Source organism: Podarcis vaucheri (assembly GCF_965113315.1).
Source record: "Podarcis vaucheri genome assembly, chromosome: 8".
Taxonomy (NCBI): domain Eukaryota; kingdom Metazoa; phylum Chordata; class Lepidosauria; order Squamata; family Lacertidae; genus Podarcis; species Podarcis vaucheri.
The window spans coordinates 30040283-30059860 of NC_138766.1; the positions used below are offsets into that span (position 1 = coordinate 30040283).

The following is a 19578-nucleotide window of genomic DNA, read 5'->3' on the forward strand; positions in this document are numbered from 1 at the left end:
GATCATAAGTATTTACGTTGTCCCAGTGTGTTAATGCCTACAGTTGTTTTTTTCCTGCCTTTTCCATAGAAAACCATGCGCAAAGGAGACGAGTGCATTTTGAAAGACAACAGCGAACGTAGCAAGTGGCATGTGACTGGGCCAGGAGGAGTCGATATGCTGGTGCCATCTGTCAGTCTCATTATCCCTCCCCCTAATCCATTAGCTGTGGATCTGGCGACCAAGTGAGTTATTTATAAAACCTGAAGCCATATTGCTTGGGGGAAAAGTGTGAGTTCTTCCCTGGCTCTGTATGTTGTGTATCTTTGATTGGGTCAGAAAAGAGCCCAGTTGCGTATAACAGTGTGACTGGGTGGACTCTGTGCACCCATCTATATATTGTTTAAGGAACTCAAGGCCAGCGAGCAAAAATTTAATTTTGTGTTTTGAGTGGGAAGTGCTGGCTGTGAGCAAGTCTGTAGGGAAAGGGGAACCTCTAGGTGTTGTGGGACTCCAACTCCCATCATCCAGGAGCATTTGCCATGTTGGGTGATGGGAATGAGTGTTCAAGAACATCTGGAGGACCAGAAGTTCTCCATCCCTGCTATAGAAGGTCAGTCTCCATTGTGTTGCAACAGGAAACCTTTCTAGAGGGTGGGATTTCCCCACCCCTCAAGAGCCCATTTTGCAGCCTTTCTCCCAGATTCTAAGCAAAGCTAATTCTGACTGGAAACAAAGTTTTTGGTTTAATTTAATTCAGATTCATTTTAATTTATGGTTATTCAGTACAGGCTAAATATAAATAGGGTTCTTTCATATTTATTTATGTATTCTTTTGGGTTAAATGAGGTCACATCATTAGTTGAATGTATCCAATATATATTGGATACATAGTGTGTTGGATACATATTGGATATATATATATATATATAGAGAGAGAGAGAGAGAGAGAGTATCCAATATGGCATCCAATACACTTTAGCCCTGCAGCACCTAGTTTAGGAATCATTGCACAAGGAGCAGACTTCTAGCTCTCAATGTGCTGCATCGAAAAAAGTCCACATTTATATTGAAAACATTTGCATTTTCGTATTTGGGGTTTTGAGCCCTTATCTGCTCAGGACGCTCGTCTTCTGGTTGACTAGGAGACACTGATGTTGCTTTTCGAACCTGAGTTAACACATTCATTGCCCCTTAGGATTGAGCAATATTATGAGGCCATTATGGCTCTCTGGAATCAACTCTACATCAACATGAAAAGCCTGGTGTCTTGGCATTACTGCATGATTGACATTGAGAAGATAAAGGCTCTGACTATTGCTAAGGTGGGTGTTGAAATGACTTCTATAAAGTTTGACCAGGAGCTGTCATAGTCTTCGCAAATGTGCGCTTTTCCTAACTTTTGAGCACATATATAAGAAGACTTGGGTATATGCATTCTAGACTTGACAGGGGCTGTCTGCCTTTTCTCAAGCCTTGTTTGTACTGATAACGTGACTGGCAATTCTGCAGTCGACTCTTGCTTTTGCTGACCAAGACTCTCCCTGTTTTCTTTTATTGGCTCATTCCATTGCATGCAACCTTAGGCTCTTCATTCTAACGTAAACCACGGTTAGCTCATTTTGTCATTATTAATCCTACAAATATAAATAACTCTCCAGAATACCCCTCTTCTGTAGTCATAATTCCGGAGGATTGCATCAGCTTTCTTTGGCTGCTTTTCCTTAAATTGTTTCTGCCTCTTCATTTCAGCTGAAGACCATGCGCAGAGAAGATTACCAGAGAGTAATAGCTGACCTGGAGATTCATTATCAAGAATTCATCAGGAACAGCCAGGGCTCGGAGATGTTTGCAGATGAGGATAAGAGGAAAATCCAGACTCAGTTCTCCGATGCTCAGAAGCACTACCAAACATTGGTCATCCAGCTGCCAGGCCAACACCAGCAGCGTCCGCAGCAACCAAATCAAGGTCAGCTTTCCACAAGAGTGGTAGAAACCGCACCGTCTGTTGCAGGGTGTAGTCGTGCTTCACCTTGGAAGCCTGCACAACTTGCGACCCACTGAGCCAAATGCAGCCCACCAACCATGCATGCAATTCACCAAGGTTGCAGTCAATTGTGTGTCCCTCTTCCATGTCTGGGACTGCAGAAATACAGGAATGTCAAATACATGCTGGGTCAACAGGTACTTGGTGAACTGCATTCAGCCTGACACATAGTAACTTGACAATTAGTCCATGGTGCCTGAGTTTGCTTGTTGTCCTCTTCCCTCCTCACCGCTTCTTCCTTTTGTGTCATGCCTTTTAGACTGAGGGCCGGGTTGCCTTGTTCATAACTGAGTTTATGTAAGCTGCTCTGGGAGCTTCAAATCTAGCTCAGTATGGTCTGCGCTGACTGGCAGGAACCTTAAGGTTTCTGAGACTGTTCTCCTCTAGCCTTACCTGGAGATGCCAGCGACTGGACCTGGGTTCTTTTGTACACAAAGCATGTGATTCACCACTGAACCATAGCCCTTCTCCATAGCTTCCTCATAGGCAGGCCTCCGCTTCACCAAAAGGCTCAATGGGTACACTTAACCAAATAATAGCACACTTGAAGTCTGTGTGTAGGTAATTGGGTGCTGACCGCTATAGGCAAGCACATTTTTAATCACCTAGAACAGGGGTCTGCAACCCGCGGCTCCGGAGCTGCATGTGGCTCTTTTACACCTTTGCCACGGCTCCGGGCGGATACTAGCGAGGGGAGGAGGCGCATTGTGCGCCCCGACACTCCCCACTGTGGCAGGCGCTGTACTGGCTGTGACGTCGCATGGGGGCGGTGCGTGCGTTAGTCCCGACGTCACCTTCCCGCCCGCTATCAGATCGCGGCTCTGGAGATATGTTTGTTTTAAATGTCGCAATGGTTTTGTGGCTCCCATGTTTTTTTTCCTTCGGAAACTGGTCCAAGTGGCTCTTTTTGTCTTAAAGGTTGCAGACCCCTGACCTAGAACAACCTGTGGGTCCCCAGATGTTGTTGAACTACAACTCCCATCACCTCTAGCTAGCAAGGCCAGAGCTCAGGGATGATAGGAGTTGTAGTCCAACAACATCTGGGGACCCACAGGTTGAGAACTGCTGATCTGGAACATGAGTAGGCAAACTAAGGCCCAGGGGCCGGATCTGGCCCAATCGCCTTCTAAATCCGGCCCATGGATGGTCCGGGAATCAGCATGTTTTTACATGAGAATGTGTCCTTATATTTAAAATGCCTCTCTGGGTTATTTGTGGGGCATAGGAATTTGTTCATTACCCCCAAAAAATATAGTCCACCCCCCCCAAGGTCTGAGGGACAGTGGACTGGCCCCCTGCTGAAAAAGTTTGCTGACCCTGATCTAGAACCTCACCTGGCACACGCCCCATCGCTTGCATGTTCTTTTGCCAGGTGATGGGGCAGGAGAAATGAAGGCAGACTTATTTACAGTGCATACAAGTTGTTCCCTATCCACAGCGCATTGTTTGCCATGACGTCACACCACCTCGCTTCACAGGGGTTAATTTTCCAAAAACTGACCCACTGGGTGTTTTCCCTTTTTTTCTTTTCTTTTTTTTAAAACCAGTCGTGACAACTGAAGTCACTCACCTGGGCTCATCCCAGCAAGTCCAGAATCAGAAGCAGGAGCTAGAGAAGCACGAAGCCTGGATGCTTATGGAACTCCAGAAGCTTCGTCGCCAGATCGAGAACTGTGAGCTCCGCATGGCGCAGAGAACCATCCTTCAGCCAGACCAAGGGGCCTCCCAGAATTTGTCCGTCAGAATCAATGAATTAGAGGTACGTGTTGATTTGCACTGGACAGGCATAGCATGATTGTGTGTGGTTCAGACTGAATGAAGCCCAACTATCCTGAATCCTCTTGATTCCGTCTTTCTCTACTCTTCATATTCTTAAGAAGCACCAGCGGTGCCAAGATGAATTGATACCACTAGTATAATAACACTGGTGGCATTTATGGCCAATCTGTTGTGCAGTGAGGTCATGAGAGGACGTCTATCTACGCTAGAGCAAGTATTATAGCAGCTACTAGGAGAGAGACAATAGCTCAGTGGTAGAGAGCCAAGGATCAGCTAATACATGACACGAGAGATCTGCCTGAGACCTGGAGGGCAGTTGCCCGTCACTAGAAAATACTGAGCTAGATGGACACAACATTATCACAATAAAACACCCATCAACTCCACTTTTTTATAAGCAGCGCAGCACATTTAATATCAGTCAGGGCCGCCACTGAGAAGACCCCGCCCCTGTCAGTCCCAACAACTCTTTCTGGCAGACTTTTAAAAAATATGCATTTTATTTCATACAATCAGAATTTCTTAGCTTGCAAAGATGGCCATCTTTCACAGCTGGTGGATCTGGTCCCTGCACGGTATGTGTGAGCAGAGAGCTTGGAAGGATTGTAGAAAGTTTTGGGGGATTTGTACTAGAAGTTGCTTATTATGGGATTGCATACCAAAGAGAAAAGTGTCTGAACATCTCTTTCAGTCCTTTTATTTTCTTAACATTAGCTGAAACACATGGTCTGTGGGCAAGATAGATGATATGTCAATTTCAGGTTGTTAATGTGATCTTAAGAAGTGTGTTAGAGTAAATAACCTCTCTCTCTCTCTCTCTCTCTCTCTCTCTCTCTCTCTCTCTCTCTCAGGGTATACAAAATGATTCTCAGGCAATAGCGGTCGCTCTCAATGGGCAAAAAGATTATCTCCCCAGGTTTAGAGGCTCTGAAAAGTATCTCTATTTGCAGTCTGAAATAAGTACCTTGTTTCAGAAACTGGAAAATATTAATGGGGTCTCTGCTGGTTATTTGGACAGGTAAGGAAACAGACAAGCAGTCCTATGGTTATCCATATTATAGGTGTGCTTTGTTGTTATTCTTTAGTGATGAGTGCTTTTATTTAATCAACTGCATGTTTTAAGGATTTAAATCCAACATACACCCATAACTATTAATATTTTAAACTAAGGTAACTCTAACCAAGGAGGTCCAACTTCTTCAGCAAAATAAGCTGTACAAAGCAGCGTCATTTATGCAGATGCCTAGTTTTCTATACTGTTGTTGACATCCATCCATCTCGAGAGATGATGGGAAAGTGTGCCATTGGGGTGAAGTCAAACCATAACAACGCCTGCTGTAGTTGTGGAGACTGATAGGAGAGGGACATGTTTTATTGCAGTTGGGGCAGATGAAGGCGTCCAGTTTCGTTTTCTATACATATTCCTCAGTTTGCATGTGGAACAGTTTGCGTGCGGGCTCAAATTCCCTTACAATCGACTGGCGACCAAAACCAACTTCATAGAGCAATGCTATGCCTATTACTCAGAATTAAGTTCTGCTGTGTCCAGTGGCACTTACTTCCGAGCAATGAGGAGTGGAGAGAAAAGAGACTGAAAGCAAACGATCTTTTCCCAACCCTGCATTTGACTTTCTGATGGCATTGTTTTGCTACAGCTTGAATGCGCTGAGGTCCCTGCTCCAGGCAATTCTCCAAACAGAAGATGTGATCCGAGTGTTCGAAGTCAGACTTACAGAAGAGGATACTATTTCTTTGGACCCAGATAAAGTGGAAGCTTATCGAGCCAGCCTGAAGGTAAGAGAGAGGGTTTTATGTATATATCGGAGATTGAGCCATTAATTGGTTACTTAAAGACTTTGTGCTGTTTTTAAACATGGGGGGGGGGAGCTTAATGTTATAATATATTTGTATATTACGATTCATAATTTGGTCTTGCTTCCATAAATTAACACATTCTGTTTCCTATGAAAAAATAATCCAGTTTCTGATTGTTTGCGTTCTCTAAATATTGCCAGATATGTTAAGTTTGATCATATGCAACCTATTCTGCCCTTTCTGGCAGCTGTCTGGATTATGCTGTGGTTGTGTTTACTTTCTGGCGAGATCTGGGATACCGAAGATAGATTATTCTGTTGCTTATTTTTTTTCCAGAAAATGAAAGGAGACCTTAGTATGAAGAAGTCTCTGCTTAGTACCTTGGAGGCAGAGCTGCAGCGGGCTCACCAGGTCCACTCGCAGTCTTGCCAGTCGTATCCTCTCCACGATTTAGATCTTGGAAAGTTCACTGAAAAAGTCGGGCACCTCACAGACCGTTGGCAAAGGGTGGATAAGCAGATTGATGACAGGTTTGTTTGTGATTTCTAAAGAGTAAACTTCAAATCAGGTGTTCAGTAAGCTGTAGACCTCGTGCACACATTGATGCATCTGGCAAAAAACCACACGTTTAAAACTTGGCTTTCTAGTTCCTGTAACAGTTAAAGGCACCAGGGAGGTCAGCTGAGCCTTGAGAGTGGTTTGCCGTTTTGCTGCTCTAGACTCATAACTCTGTAGCTTTGGGGCTGTGCCAGCTCTTTAGCCATAGTTAAGGAAGTCCAGGATAACATTAGGTATGGTTTGTCAACCAGCTACAGACCTTGGTTGACATGCAACTTTTAACCATACTTAATAAGCCAAAGTTAAGCTGCTGGGCTGGGTTCATACATAACACCAAGTCATTTCTAGACTGAACTGATAAGTGTTTGACTTGAGATCGTAAGTACAGTGGTACCTCGCAAGACGAATGCCTCGCAAGACAAAAAACTCGCTAGACGAAAGGGTTTTTTGTTTTTTGAGCTGCTTTGCAAGACGATTTTCCCTATGGGCTTGCTTCGCAAGACGGAAATGTCTTGTAAGTTTGTTTCCTTTTTCTTAACACCGTTAATACAGTTGCGACTTGATTTCGAGGAGCAACTCATAGAACGTGGTGTGGTAGCCTTTTTTGAGGTTTTTATAGACTTCGGTGATTTTTGAAACTTCTCCAAAACTTTCCTGACACCGTGCTTCGCAAGACGAAAAAAATCGCAAGACGACAAAACTCGCGGAACGAATTAATTTCGTCTTGCGAGGCACCACTGTAGCTGAAAACATCCTTCCCTAGGAAACTACAGCTACTTCTATGAAGATTCCAGTTTATATGTTATGTTTAGAATGGAATGTCACACAGAATGTTGGAGGAGGTAACACTTCCCTGACCTTCCAGCAACTGAGTTGCCACTGTTTACGGGAAAGGAGGGGGGTTGAGGTAGAATGCAGGTCAGTGTGGAGCAAACACACTGACAGGAGTGCTGGATTGGCTCTGCCAGTGTGTTTGCACAATTCTGACCTGCAACTTCACCCTTCACATTCTCCCTCCCGGTAAGCAGCAGCAATTCAGTGCCATTGCTTCACTGTGCTATCCACTACTGACTGGTGGCTTTTAAAGCAGAAGGCTTTTATGTTGGCATATGTCAATCTATATTGCAACTGTTGCATGGTATGCAGATTTTGCAGATATTGCATGATGCGTGCATTAACTTGGAGCTTTTTGAAGTAGCAAAGTGGATCTCTTTCTGTTCTTAGGAGGCCATATGCTTTGTGTAGTGGTCCTAGGATTAATTCTGCTTGCAAAGACCTCTATCTCACATCTGGAAGATTGCTTTCAATCATAGTGGGCAGCACTGGGCTGCATAGACTAGTGATGTGAATTAGTTTAAGGTAGCTTCATGTGTTGCTACTTTGTCTTACAGGACCTGGGATTTAGAAAAACAGGTGAAGCAGCTGAAAACCTATCGGGATCTTTACCAGGCTCTGAATAAATGGATTTGTGATGCCAGGCGCCGGCAGGAAACTATTGAAGCCATGAAGTTGGGAGATGTTAGCACTGTCATGAGATATCTGCAGGAGCAAAAGGTATTGTCTTGCACTCAGTGTTGCAAAGTGTTTCCCCTAAGTAATTTGGCTGATGTGAAACCAACTTAGATTCGGCGAAGTATTAGGAGTTTGTGTCAGAATCCCTGCTAATGTAATAATGATTAAGGGTGCAAGTTATGAGCTTGATGTCCTGATTTCAAATCCCATCTCAGCTAAGCTTGCTTTATACATCTTTGTCACCACAATTGTCTCTTGGGATCACCATGAGAGATATAGTATCATCAGTGGAGTGATTGACAAGTGTTGCCATTCTCCTGAACCAAAAGAAGACTTGACGGCTAGAAATCTGATAAAATTAATATTGTGGGGTTGTTGTTTTTTTGCAGAGCTTACATGCTGAAATAACAAGCAAGCGAGACAGAGTGGAAGATGTGATGAAGAATGCAGAGGTGTGCTCAGCTGCAATCAAGGTACTGTTATTTTTGAACATTCCCCTAAGAATATATCTTTTCCTACAAGAGCTTAATCCTGCAAGGCTCCCTTCTCTCTTCTTAATCCTAGACTAAATCCTTCTCACTCTTCACACACTCACATTTCTCAGCACAATAGGCTCAGTTCCTGGGCAAACCAAAGTTTACAAGATACAGACCCACTGACAGCCTCTGTATTTCTGCAAGTGTATCCATGATAGTCTGGCTGGTCCAAAACTTCCAGGGCAAATTTGGAAAAGCACAAATGCTGACAACAAGCTGAGGTGGCTACGCCAAGGGAAAGAAAATACACACAGGGTTATCTTGTGATTTTATTTTTATTTTTGTGTTTCTAGTAGTTCTGTTCAGATTGCAGTACTGAGCATACTTCTAGAAAGCATTTGAAAAAGAAAAAATCAGTGGGTCTTATTCCCAAATCATTCTGTCATACCCCTGTCTGGGTTAATCATGGGGCTAATTTTTGGAAGTTTAAGGCATGTCATTTAAACCCCATTGATCTGCTTGTACAATCAATCCTTTTTTGTTGCCTTTCATTCAAAGAGTTTTTAATGCAAGTTGTGGAAAAAAGTTTCTCTACCTTACTTCCAGCATGTCTGGTTTTAAATGCATTTCTTATTCTTCTTTTTAGCAACTACTCTCTCTTCTGACCCTCTACCATACTGATTCTTAAAATCAGGATTTGGGGTTTTATTTATTATCTGTCTGTCTAAAACACACTCTTCATTACAAATGCAGTTCCAGAGCAGCTTGCAAATTTAATACATCACACAGAGACTAAAAACAAGGGAGGTATTTACTGTGAATGTTTTTTATCAACCGTGACCGGCTAATGGGTTTACGACCCAACTTAGCTTTTTAACAACAGCCCGGCACGCTTCCTTCAGCTGCGCGTTCTTGCTTCCTCTGGTCACGGCTAGCAGAGTGAACACAGCGGTCAAAGCTGTCACGTTGCTTCCCACAGACACACAGAGCCTTCTTTCGTGTCTATTTACAGTTCTTTATTGCGACATTTCTCAGAAATCTCCAGGACTCCTTGCAGCCATGGCAAAACTTCGTCCTTTCCTCTCAACAACCGAGAGAGAACAGAAAACTCCTCCCAGCTTCTAAAGCTGACGTCAGAATGTTGAGGCATCATGGGACAAACTTAACCTGTTAAGTTCCGACTCCAACACCCCCTCTTGCGTCACATTCTGACAAAACCTGTGGACTTACCACATAACTCTCAGGTTCACATTGTGCGAAACTAACCCACGCACCAGTGGCCTGATATCTTTCAGGTGGAACACCCTTCGTTGTGCGACTTGACCGTCTGGGCACAAACTCAGATGTTTCCCTTGACACAACATCACCAGCAGGTGTGTCCTCTGCATCCCGGGATTCCCCCTCTGACTTATAACGACTTCGAATCTTCTCCCTTACACTCACCGGAGAACTAGGCTCACTCTTGACCTCCCTTTTAACAACTTGTGGAGATGCCCCACCCTGCTCCAGACCTTGGTCTGTGACCTGGTCGTCATCAGCAGACTCAGCCTCTTCTTCTTCCTCCCCAGCAGCTTCCTGCTCTGAATCAAAAAGACATTCTGAGAGAACATCCCGCCCAACAGGAGTCTTTGACCTTACATCCTGTTCATAGAACTCAGCGTGTTTGCTGATCAGCAACTTACTCTGATCACCTGAAGGGAAAGCAAACCTCCATGCACGTGCTGCTGGCTCATACCCACAGAAGATCATTTTCCGGAACTTGGATCCATCTGGCCCTTGCAAAGCCTCAGGCACCGGCACAGATGATTGAGACCCAAACTTGCGCAAAAAATGAATCTGGGGTTTCCTGCCATGCAACAAACCAAATGGTGTGTCACCTACCATTGAATTGTAGGTGCGATTCCAGGTGAAGCTTACATACTTGATTGCCTCCAGCCAAAACCTTGGAGGTAACCCAGAATCTTCCAGCAACACCTTTGCAGTCTTAACCAGAGCTTCACATCTTAGCTCAGCCCACCCCCTCTGATTGGGTGAAGTCACTGTGTGATGTATCCCTTTCTTGTGAAAGAACCTCTGCAAAGCAGATCCTGTAAACTCAGCTCCTCTGTCACTTGTGACAGCTTGCACTTTGGTGGAAAACCTTAGTTCCACTTCCTCTACCCAACTTTTGATCAGTTGTGCTTCCTCTTCCTTAGATTTGAGGCCGTGATTCCAGGTGTTCTGCGTAAAGCCATCCTGCATCGTCAGCAGAAACCTTGACCCTCCCAGACTTGGTTCCTTTATGGGACCCAACAGATCTATGTGAACCATTTCAAAGGGTTTGGTGTGTACCCTCTCCACCTTTGGGTAACTGCACCCTTTCACCTTTGCTTGTCTACATGCTTCACAATTTGTGACGCATCCACATTCTACAATGTGACAACCTTTGGCGACCTCAGGTAGCGTCTGTAGTTCTTCTAAAGAACTATGAGCTGTCCTTGCATGCCAAACATGAGCACATGACACATGTGTGGGAACTGTAGCACGTAAGGCTTGTGCTTTTCCAACTTTCCCCTCACCCTCCAGAGGCGTTTTAAGAATGAAGAGATCATTCTGCCCCTTTTTAACCTTGGCAAGTATCCTCCCTCCTTTGGAGATTGTGCAGGCATTATCCTCGAAGCAAACCTTAAACCCCTTCTTTAACAAATAAGGCACAGACAAAAGACAGTGCTGTATCCCTGGGACAGTACAACACTGCAACTGCTCCTGCAAAACAGAAAAGAACACATTTACAACGTTAGTGACATTATTTCTCTGTCCATTTGCAAACTGAACTGTTTTTCCGAGCGTAACTGCTCTGCAATTCCACATCTCGACAGCAGGGGTCTCTGGAATCAAGTTGCAATTAGCTGCTGAGTCTATCACAAAACAAAACTTTGAGCCTTTCTCACAGCTGTTCTCAAACAATGCCATACTAGCAGTTATTTGATAAATCTTCCCCTGGTCTCCGTCACGTCCACCAGACTCAGTTGCACGCCTGGCTCCTTTCCCAGGCTGGTTTCCATGGTAACCCGACTGGTTCCCATGTGAGTTGACCTTGACAACATCCTGCCTTGCCTCCTTGCTCCGGTGGGGGCAATTTCTTCGCAGATGTTCTGGAGAATTACACACGTAGCACCGGCGTGTGGAAAAGTACTGGGGTGAGCTCTCAGCTAGCACAGCTTCCGGGACATCAGCTCCGCCCCCGCTGAAACAGCACTTTCTTTCAGCATACGCAGTGGAAACTTTTCCAAACTGGCTTTTGGGCTTCTCTGCCCCCCCAACACTTCCAACAGCACTCCGTGAGGCTGTAGATTCAGGGCTTCTGGCTGAGCCCTCGGCATCCTCCTGCTCCTGGCCACCTGCTGAGCTTTGACACAAACTCCTCAGCACCTTCCAGGCTTCACAGGCTGACTCAATGCCTTCCAAACACGGCAACAGCTTAGCGTGTACGCTAGCTCGCAACATGCAGATCTCAGCTCTGTCAGCTTTCTCTCTCTGCATTTTCTCCTCCAGAGAAGCAGACTGCAGCTTTCCTGCATCTCTGTCCACCAGTTGCACTGGTTCCCTCTGGGAAATGTCCCAAACCTCCGTGGCTATAAACCACGCTCTCACCCATCTTGCCCAGGTATTCCACGCTTGGGCGGTGAGTTCCTCAAGCTGTTCAAACGGAGCTTGAATCACCTCCTGGCCATCCGCCATCTTCCCCCGGGGCCCAGCGTACTCACGTAAACAAACAGCCGCTCTCCAGCTCCCGGTCTAGCAGGTCAGCTCCCAGCTGAGATCGACTGCCTCACCACTTCAGGCAGGACTCAAAGCTGTCTCAGGCATCGACACCAGCTTGCCTTCAAACGCTAGGCACAGCTCTCAGCTCTAAGCAGCCTTTTTTTTCAACAGGCTTTCTGTCCATAGTCTCCCGTTCTTCCCAGGTGCCCACAAGCTTTACTCACAAGCTCTTCTGGCTCCTGTCCGTGAAGAAACGATTCCCTGCTGCTTTTAGCACTGCAGCATTCAGCACAGCGTCTTTCAGGTTGCTTGCTTGCCTCAGACACAGGCCCCGCTTCCGTCAGCGCCACTGCTTCCGAACGCAGAACTTCAAAGCATTCCAGCAGTCCCAGCGACAGCTTTACAAGCGGTGATTTATACCCATAACCTGTGAATGTTTTTTATCAACCGTGACCGGCTAATGGGTTTACGACCCAACTTAGCTTTTTAACAACAGCCCGGCACGCTTCCTTCAGCTGCGCGTTCTTGCTTCCTCTGGTCACGGCTAGCAGAGTGAACACAGCGGTCAAAGCTGTCACGTTGCTTCCCACAGACACACAGAGCCTTCTTTCGTGTCTATTTACAGTTCTTTATTGCGACATTTCTCAGAAATCTCCAGGACTCCTTGCAGCCATGGCAAAACTTCGTCCTTTCCTCTCAACAACCGAGAGAGAACAGAAAACTCCTCCCAGCTTCTAAAGCTGACGTCAGAATGTTGAGGCATCATGGGACAAACTTAACCTGTTAAGTTCCGACTCCAACATTTACGACCAGCCAGCTAAAATAAACATCAACACTGGCACCAAAATTCCACCAGAAACCTGGGCAGATAACCAGGTCTTCAGCTGATGTCAAAAGGTTGAAAGAGGAGGTTACTGGCTTCCTGCAGCTCTGAAAATCCAGGTCAGGAGGCATACGGTGGCTGTCTTTACAAAATGAATTGTTTTCTCTTCTCTTCTGCAGGATTATGAACTGCAGGCTGCAGCATATTGCTCAGGACTGGAGACTTTGCTGAACATCCCCATTAAGCGGAGCATGGTCCAGTCTCCTTCAGGGCTAATTCTGAAAGAGGTAAATGATAATAAAGTGCACTTTCATGATAATTGGTAATGTTCTTGCTTGGTGAAACCAAGTCAGGAGGTGTGCACACAGTTCTGAAGGAAATCTATGGTGTTGTAGCACTGGGCAGGAACCTGTTTGCTAAGCCACATGAGAGACTGGTGTTCCAGAAAAGCACGGGGTGGTGTTTTGGAATGCAGATTGGGGAATTGCATACTTGGTATATATATGACATGTCAGAACCCCTCTGCAATCAAAGGCTGGTGTGTTCTAGCCTAATTTCCCTCCTTGATGGCTGTTTTTCTGCAGGCAGGGTGGTTTAGGGTGGTGGTTGTTTTTCAAACACAGAGAAGAAGTTAAGCATGACACACTCCCCCCTAGGCTTATACAGTGGTACCTCGGGTTACATATGCTTCAGGTTACGAACACATCAGGTTACAGACTCCGCTAACCCAGAAATAGTACCTCGGGTTAAGAACTTTGCTTCAGAATGAGAATAGAAACCGTGCTCCTGCGGTGCGGCAGTGGTGCTTCAGGTTAAGAACAGTTTCAGGTTAAGAATAGACCTCCGGATTGAATTAAGTACTTAACCCGAGGTACTACTGTAGTCTAATGTGGTAAAATCTAGAAAGGGCTGCACCACGGGACATTCCACTATTTGTAGATCAGCTCTAAATCCATTTCAACTCATTTATACTTATGTCAGGGACATGGGTGGCACTGTGGTGTAAACCACTGAGCCTAGGGCTTGCTGATCGGAAGGTCAGCAGTTCGAATCCCTGTGACAGGGTGAGTTCCCGTTGCTTGGTCCCTGCTCCTGCCAACCTAGCAGTTTGAAAGCACGTCAAAGTGCAAGTAGATAAATAGGTACCGCTCCGGCGGGAAGATAAATGGCGTTTCCGTGCACTGCTCTGGTTTCACCAGAAGCGGCTTAGTCATGCTGGCCACATGACCAGGAAAAATTGCCTGCAGACAAACGTTGGCTCCCTCGGCCAGTAAAGCGAGATGAGCACTGCAACCCCAGAGTTGTTTGCAACCTGGACTTAACTGTCAGGGGTCATTTGCCTTTACCTTTATACTTAAGTCAGAGTCAATCTAGGATCAGGCTGGCATTTTATTTTAAAATAATAACAACACAAAACCCCAAGCCTGTTGATGCAGACGAAACATAGTGTTTGGGATAGGTTGACAATAGATTGCTTTTCCCTCCCTCTCCATGCAGGCTGCTGAGATCCAGTCTCGTTACATTGAACTTCTTACAAAATCAGGAGACTATTACAAGTTTTTGAGTGAAATGTTAAAGAGCTTGGAAGATTTAAAGGTAATATCCCTCTTCCTTCATGTATTGTGAATTGTCCAGTTCCTGGGTTTTTTGTAAATATTTTTGATGCTGTTAATAATACCTTCTTGCAATAATAAATAACATTCTAAGGCTACACTTCTACAATGGAAACCTAATTTTCTTGCTATACACGATTCAGCTTTTTTAGTCTTAAATTTGAGGCGTGCATTCAGCAGATTCATACAATACAGCCTTTTGTGGACCAGACCAATTTAGACTGCAGATAGAGCTGATTCCTTGTTTGAACACTGCTTCCCGTAAAACAAATGCCGCTCCCTGCACATTTAAAAATGGGCATATTTGGAAGATTTTAGAGTAGCTTTCCTGGATATGTTAGTTGTTTAGATGCATGAGGCTTTTCCCCCCAGATGATTTGTTGCCTGTGTAGATTGATTCCTAGTTATTCCTGTTATAGTAGATGCAGGGTGGATAAAAAAATTGATTTTTAAAAAAATATATATGAAAAAATCGGATTTTTAAAAATTTTAATCAGATTTTTTTTATTTAAATTGGATTTTTAAAATAAAATGCTTTTGAGGAAAAAATCTTTCTAAATACAATTTTCTATTTAAGTTACATTATACGCGAAAGGCTATTCATCAGGAAATAAGGATTTGTTTTAAGTTTTCCATGAAACCTTCATCTGGTTGTAAATATTAAGATTATACCAGCAAGAATGAGTCTTTCTGTAAAAAAAAGGATTTAAATCAAGTCTTACTGACTAGTGATTTAAAGCAAGTCTTACTGACTAGTGATTTAAATCAATTTGATTTAAATCAAATCCACCCTGAGTTGATGAGATTTTTCATTTTAGCTTCAGTCATCACTCCCTCAAGTTCAGGACCCCTGAATTTGGTTTTGCCACCAGCTTTACATAGGGCATAACCTGAATTTAAGCATGGCTTTGGATGCCCAGTCTTGGCCACTGAACACATGAAGCAATAAAAACAGAAAACTGAGAATGTACAGAATAATGTTCAGTTGCCGTTAAGGAACCAGTTTTCCTTCACATATTGAGATCAGTGTGCAGGGCATCCAAGAGGGAGAATAGTATTTAGTGGCCGCTGTGAGCATTAGCGCCTTCCCCTCTTTTTCCTTTTTGTATAAAGTAGCCTGTTTGTGGACACCTGGTTTCTATACAGTTGTTTTCTATTTGGTCCAATATTGGTTCAGACATGATATGTGATCGAGTTTCTTTATTTCAAGAAACATTTCATATCATGCCTTTAAAAATGTTTTCCTAGGCTAACAGATGTCTAAAAACCAGAAAAATGAACCCCAGAGCTCTGGTTTAAGTCTGCTTTCAGAGCTTGACATAGAGTAGCATATATTCCTCCAGATCCAATGTTTTCTGGTGCACTAGGACTTTTGCACTGAAAACCATGAAATATTAAAAAGGTCTCGTTGAGAATGTTAAGAGTCTTGTCCATTATGGTTAACAAGAGAATGTGAAGTTTTTTTTAAAAAAATGAAATAAAACAACCAAACAGCAAAAAAGGCATTTTATTAAAATTAGCTGTGGAGTGGTGATTTTTTTTGGGGTGTGTGTGTGTGTGTGAATGAGTAGCATGCTGTTGGTCAAAAATGGTTGCGATAGGTAATTTTTATCTTTCATGCTTTCTGAATCTGCAGATGAAAAGCACCAAAATAGAACTATTGGAAGAAGAGCTGAGACTAGCCAGAGATGCCAATTCTGATAACAGCAATAAGCACAAATTCCTGGAGCAAAACCTACAGAAGTACCAGTTGGAAATTTCCCAGCTGAAGGCCAAACTGATGGGTTTGGAAGAGATGAAGAGGCAAGCAGAGTTGGATGGTGGCTCTGCCAAACAAAACTTGGACAAGTGCTATGCTCAAATAAAAGATCTGAATGACAGAATAACAAGGCTGACTTATGAGATTGAAGATGAGAAGAGGAAAAGGAAGCTATTGGAGGACAGATATGACCAGCAGAAGACTGACTTTGACCAACTGCAGAAGACAAGGCAGAATGAGAAAGAAAGCCTTGGTTGGCAAAAGATAGAATCTGAGAAAGTCATCAAGGAGAAGGAGTACGAGATAGAAAGGTTAAGGGTGCTTCTCCAGGACGAGGGGAATCGGAAGAGAGAATATGAGAATGAGCTGGCTAAGGTAAGAAACCAGTTTAATGAGGAGATGAGTAATATAAAGAACAAGTATGAAACCGAGATTAACATTAAGAAGACCACCATCCACCAGATAGCATCCCAGAAAGAAGATGATGCCAAAAACCTCCGAGCCCAGATCGATAAGCTGCAGAGAGAGAACAGAGATCTGAAGGATGAGATCATCAGGCTCAACGACAGCATTTTGGATGCTACAGAGCAGCGGAGGAGAGCAGAAGAAAATATTCTTCAGCAGAAGGCTTGCGGCTCGGAGGTGGCTCAGCAGAAGCAGCAGATCGAGCTGGAGCTGAAACAGATCATTCATCTGCGCAACGAAGACAACGCGAGGTACAAGCAAGCGCTTGAAGATGCTGCTTTGACCATCCAGGACAAAACCAAGGAGCTTGAAAGAGTAAAGATTCAGCTGCAGGAAGAGGCTAAAAGCCGGTGGGAACTTGAGAATGAATTGGCTAAGGTAAGGAACAGTTATGACGAGGAAATTATTAGTTTAAAGAACAAGTATGAGACTGAGATAAATATCACAAAGACCACAATAAATCAGGTGACACTGCAGAAGGAAGAGGAATCCAGTAATTACCGAGCACAGCTCGACAATGTTGTGAGAGAAAATAGGAGCTTATGTGAGGAAATTAGGAGACTGAAGAACACTATAAGTCAGACATCGGAGAACCTTAGACAAGTGGAAGAAAATGCTCACCAGCAAAAAGCCATTGGCTCTGAGATCTCGCAAAAGAAGCAGCAGCTTGAGATTGAGTTAAAACAGACTGTCCAGAAATACTCTGAGGAGACCATGCGTTACAAGCAGTCTCTTGACGATGCCGGGAGGACAATTAAGGACAAAAACAAAGAGATTGAAAAGCTGAGAAAGTTGCTGGAAGCAGAAACAAACCAGAGGAAATCTATGGAGGAGGAGAATATCCGATTGCAAAGAGTCCAGTACGATTTGGAGAAAGTAAATATCAATGCCACAGAGACCATCAGCAGGTTGAAAGTCCAAGAGCAGGAACTGGGACGGCTAAAAAGTGAATACGAGAGGCTTGCCCAGGACAAAAAAGGGAAAGATCAAGAAAGCACAAGGTTGCAGGGCACGATGAAAGAGCTGCAGCAGCAGAAACGCAAGCTGGAGGAGGAGCTTAGTAGGCAGGCTAGAGCCATAGGAGAAGAAACTGCCAAGAGGAAGGAAGTGGAAGCAGAGTTAGAATCTATGAGGAGGTCTTACAGAGAGCAATCTGTCAAGATCACAAACCTTACTCAGCAGATAGAGGAGGTCTCGATGGTCAAGAAAAGGAGTGAAGATGACTTGAAGCACCAGAGAGAGGTGCTAGATGGTCAGATGAGGGAAAAGCAGAGATACTTGGAGGAGATAAGGAAGTACACTTCAGAGATCGAAACCTTGCGCCGCCAGGTGGTCCAAGAGCAAGAGAATCTAAAGCAAGCTCACATGCGCAACGAGCATTTGCAAAAGGCTATTGAGGACAAGAGCAAAAGCCTCAATGAGTGCAAAATAGAAATTGAAAGGCTTCAGTCTCTTACCGAGAACCTTACAAAAGAACACTTGATGTTAGAGGAAGAGCTGCGTAATGTGAGATTGGAGTATGATGATCTAAGAAGGGGCAGAAGTGAAGTGGATGAGGAAAAAAATGCCACAATTATTGAACTTAAGAGTCAACTACAGACAAGCAGCAAGCATACCCTGGAACTTCAGGGTCTGATAAATGGTTTACAGAAAGAAAGGGACAATTTGAGACAGGAAATTGAGAAATTCCAAAAGCAGGCTATGGAGGTATTCACAAATATTTGATCACAACTTTACTGTCCCTCAAATAATTCAACACCAAATGCATTTCCAACCAATCATTGGACCCTAAATTTATGTATATTGATTTTAATTGATTCCTTTTTAAATTTGATATAAAAATTCCAACTGGCTTCTAAGTGCAGGTCTCTTACAGGCATTTGACTGGCCACTGTGAGAACAGAATGCTGAACTAATTGGCCATTGGCCTGATCCTGCAGGCTAGTCTTATGCTCTTAGCTGTAGGCCCAGATTTGGGTCGCTTCTAGACATAAATCTTACCTAGCATCTGCTTTTGTTACCTTTGGTGCTTAAAAAAATCTTTGGGTGATATTTCATTCCAATAGAATTTAGCGTTTTTCCTATGGAAAATTGGTCAGCTCTTCATCATCCTTAGAAAGGAGCAGGACTTTGAAGACCAGGCCATATTTCCAAAACCTGTTCTTACAGAAGCTACCCCCTGAAGTTCAGTTACTCTTGACATCTCAACCCCCAAAGAGGGGTATACAATATGTTATTCATGAAGTTGCATATTGGAGCTTATCCTTATCTCCTTTGCTCTTCTCATTCTTTATTTTGCTGTAGGGTAGTATATGTATATACATAAATACATACATGTATACCTTAAAAAGTGTACATATGCAAAAGTGTATACATAGTTATACTGGTGTTGTATATTTGGTATACATTTTATTGCTGCTTATGTACCTGTATATTGTCTAAAATGCACATTATACATAATTATATATGTGTGTTTGTGTGCATGCTATACATGTCACTGCTTTCATTTCTTTCTTAAAAAAAGAAAGAAATCAATGAGTCACAATCCTGCACAGAGAAGAGCATACTTAAGCCTATTGACATTGCCTCAAGTGTGCTTTCTTCTGTGTTGGAGTCTGCCCATTTTGCCTAGTAGCTTGGGCTCATAATTTTCAAGTAAAATGATAGTTAGGTTTCCCCGTCTTCATTTACTAGGAGCAACCTATCAGACATTGCTACAGTTCAGCCTCAATTCATATCAATTCACTCATTGAAATGAATGGAGAGCCTATCTTAAGCAATGTTTGCTGAACTATATTGGTTTGCTAGTGCATGATTGGTCCAAAAGCAGTATTTTCCTCAGTGGGGTATCGGTTTGCTCTCATTGTGTCCCGTCCCCCCCAACACCTGTAATTCACACGCACATTATTATCTATGTACTTTTATTCACTCAGATTCATCACATAAGATACGTGATGGAACTTTATCCATTAGTCTAGTTGTAGTCTCAAAATGAGCGCTTTCTTGAA

At 43.7% G+C, this 19578-nt stretch overlaps 1 protein-coding gene across 3 annotated transcripts in view; it reads left to right on the forward strand.

Moving 5' to 3' along the window:
• Positions 1–19578, forward strand: part of DSP (desmoplakin) — a 51143-nt gene that overhangs the window by 27450 nt on the left and 4115 nt on the right. Inside the window, exons 12-23 of one of the 3 annotated variants that reach the window (XM_082234110.1) lie at positions 70–224; positions 1178–1304; positions 1732–1948; positions 3574–3785; positions 4657–4823; positions 5461–5599; positions 5957–6150; positions 7570–7732; positions 8080–8163; positions 12913–13020; positions 14231–14329; positions 15983–18277. In XM_082234110.1, coding sequence (XP_082090236.1) covers positions 70–224; positions 1178–1304; positions 1732–1948; positions 3574–3785; positions 4657–4823; positions 5461–5599; positions 5957–6150; positions 7570–7732; positions 8080–8163; positions 12913–13020; positions 14231–14329; positions 15983–18277 — 3960 coding nt within the window. The remainder of the gene's footprint in view (positions 1–69; positions 225–1177; positions 1305–1731; positions 1949–3573; positions 3786–4656; positions 4824–5460; positions 5600–5956; positions 6151–7569; positions 7733–8079; positions 8164–12912; positions 13021–14230; positions 14330–15982; positions 18278–19578) is intronic. The other 2 variants (XM_082234111.1, XM_082234112.1) reach the window with 2 other exon arrangements.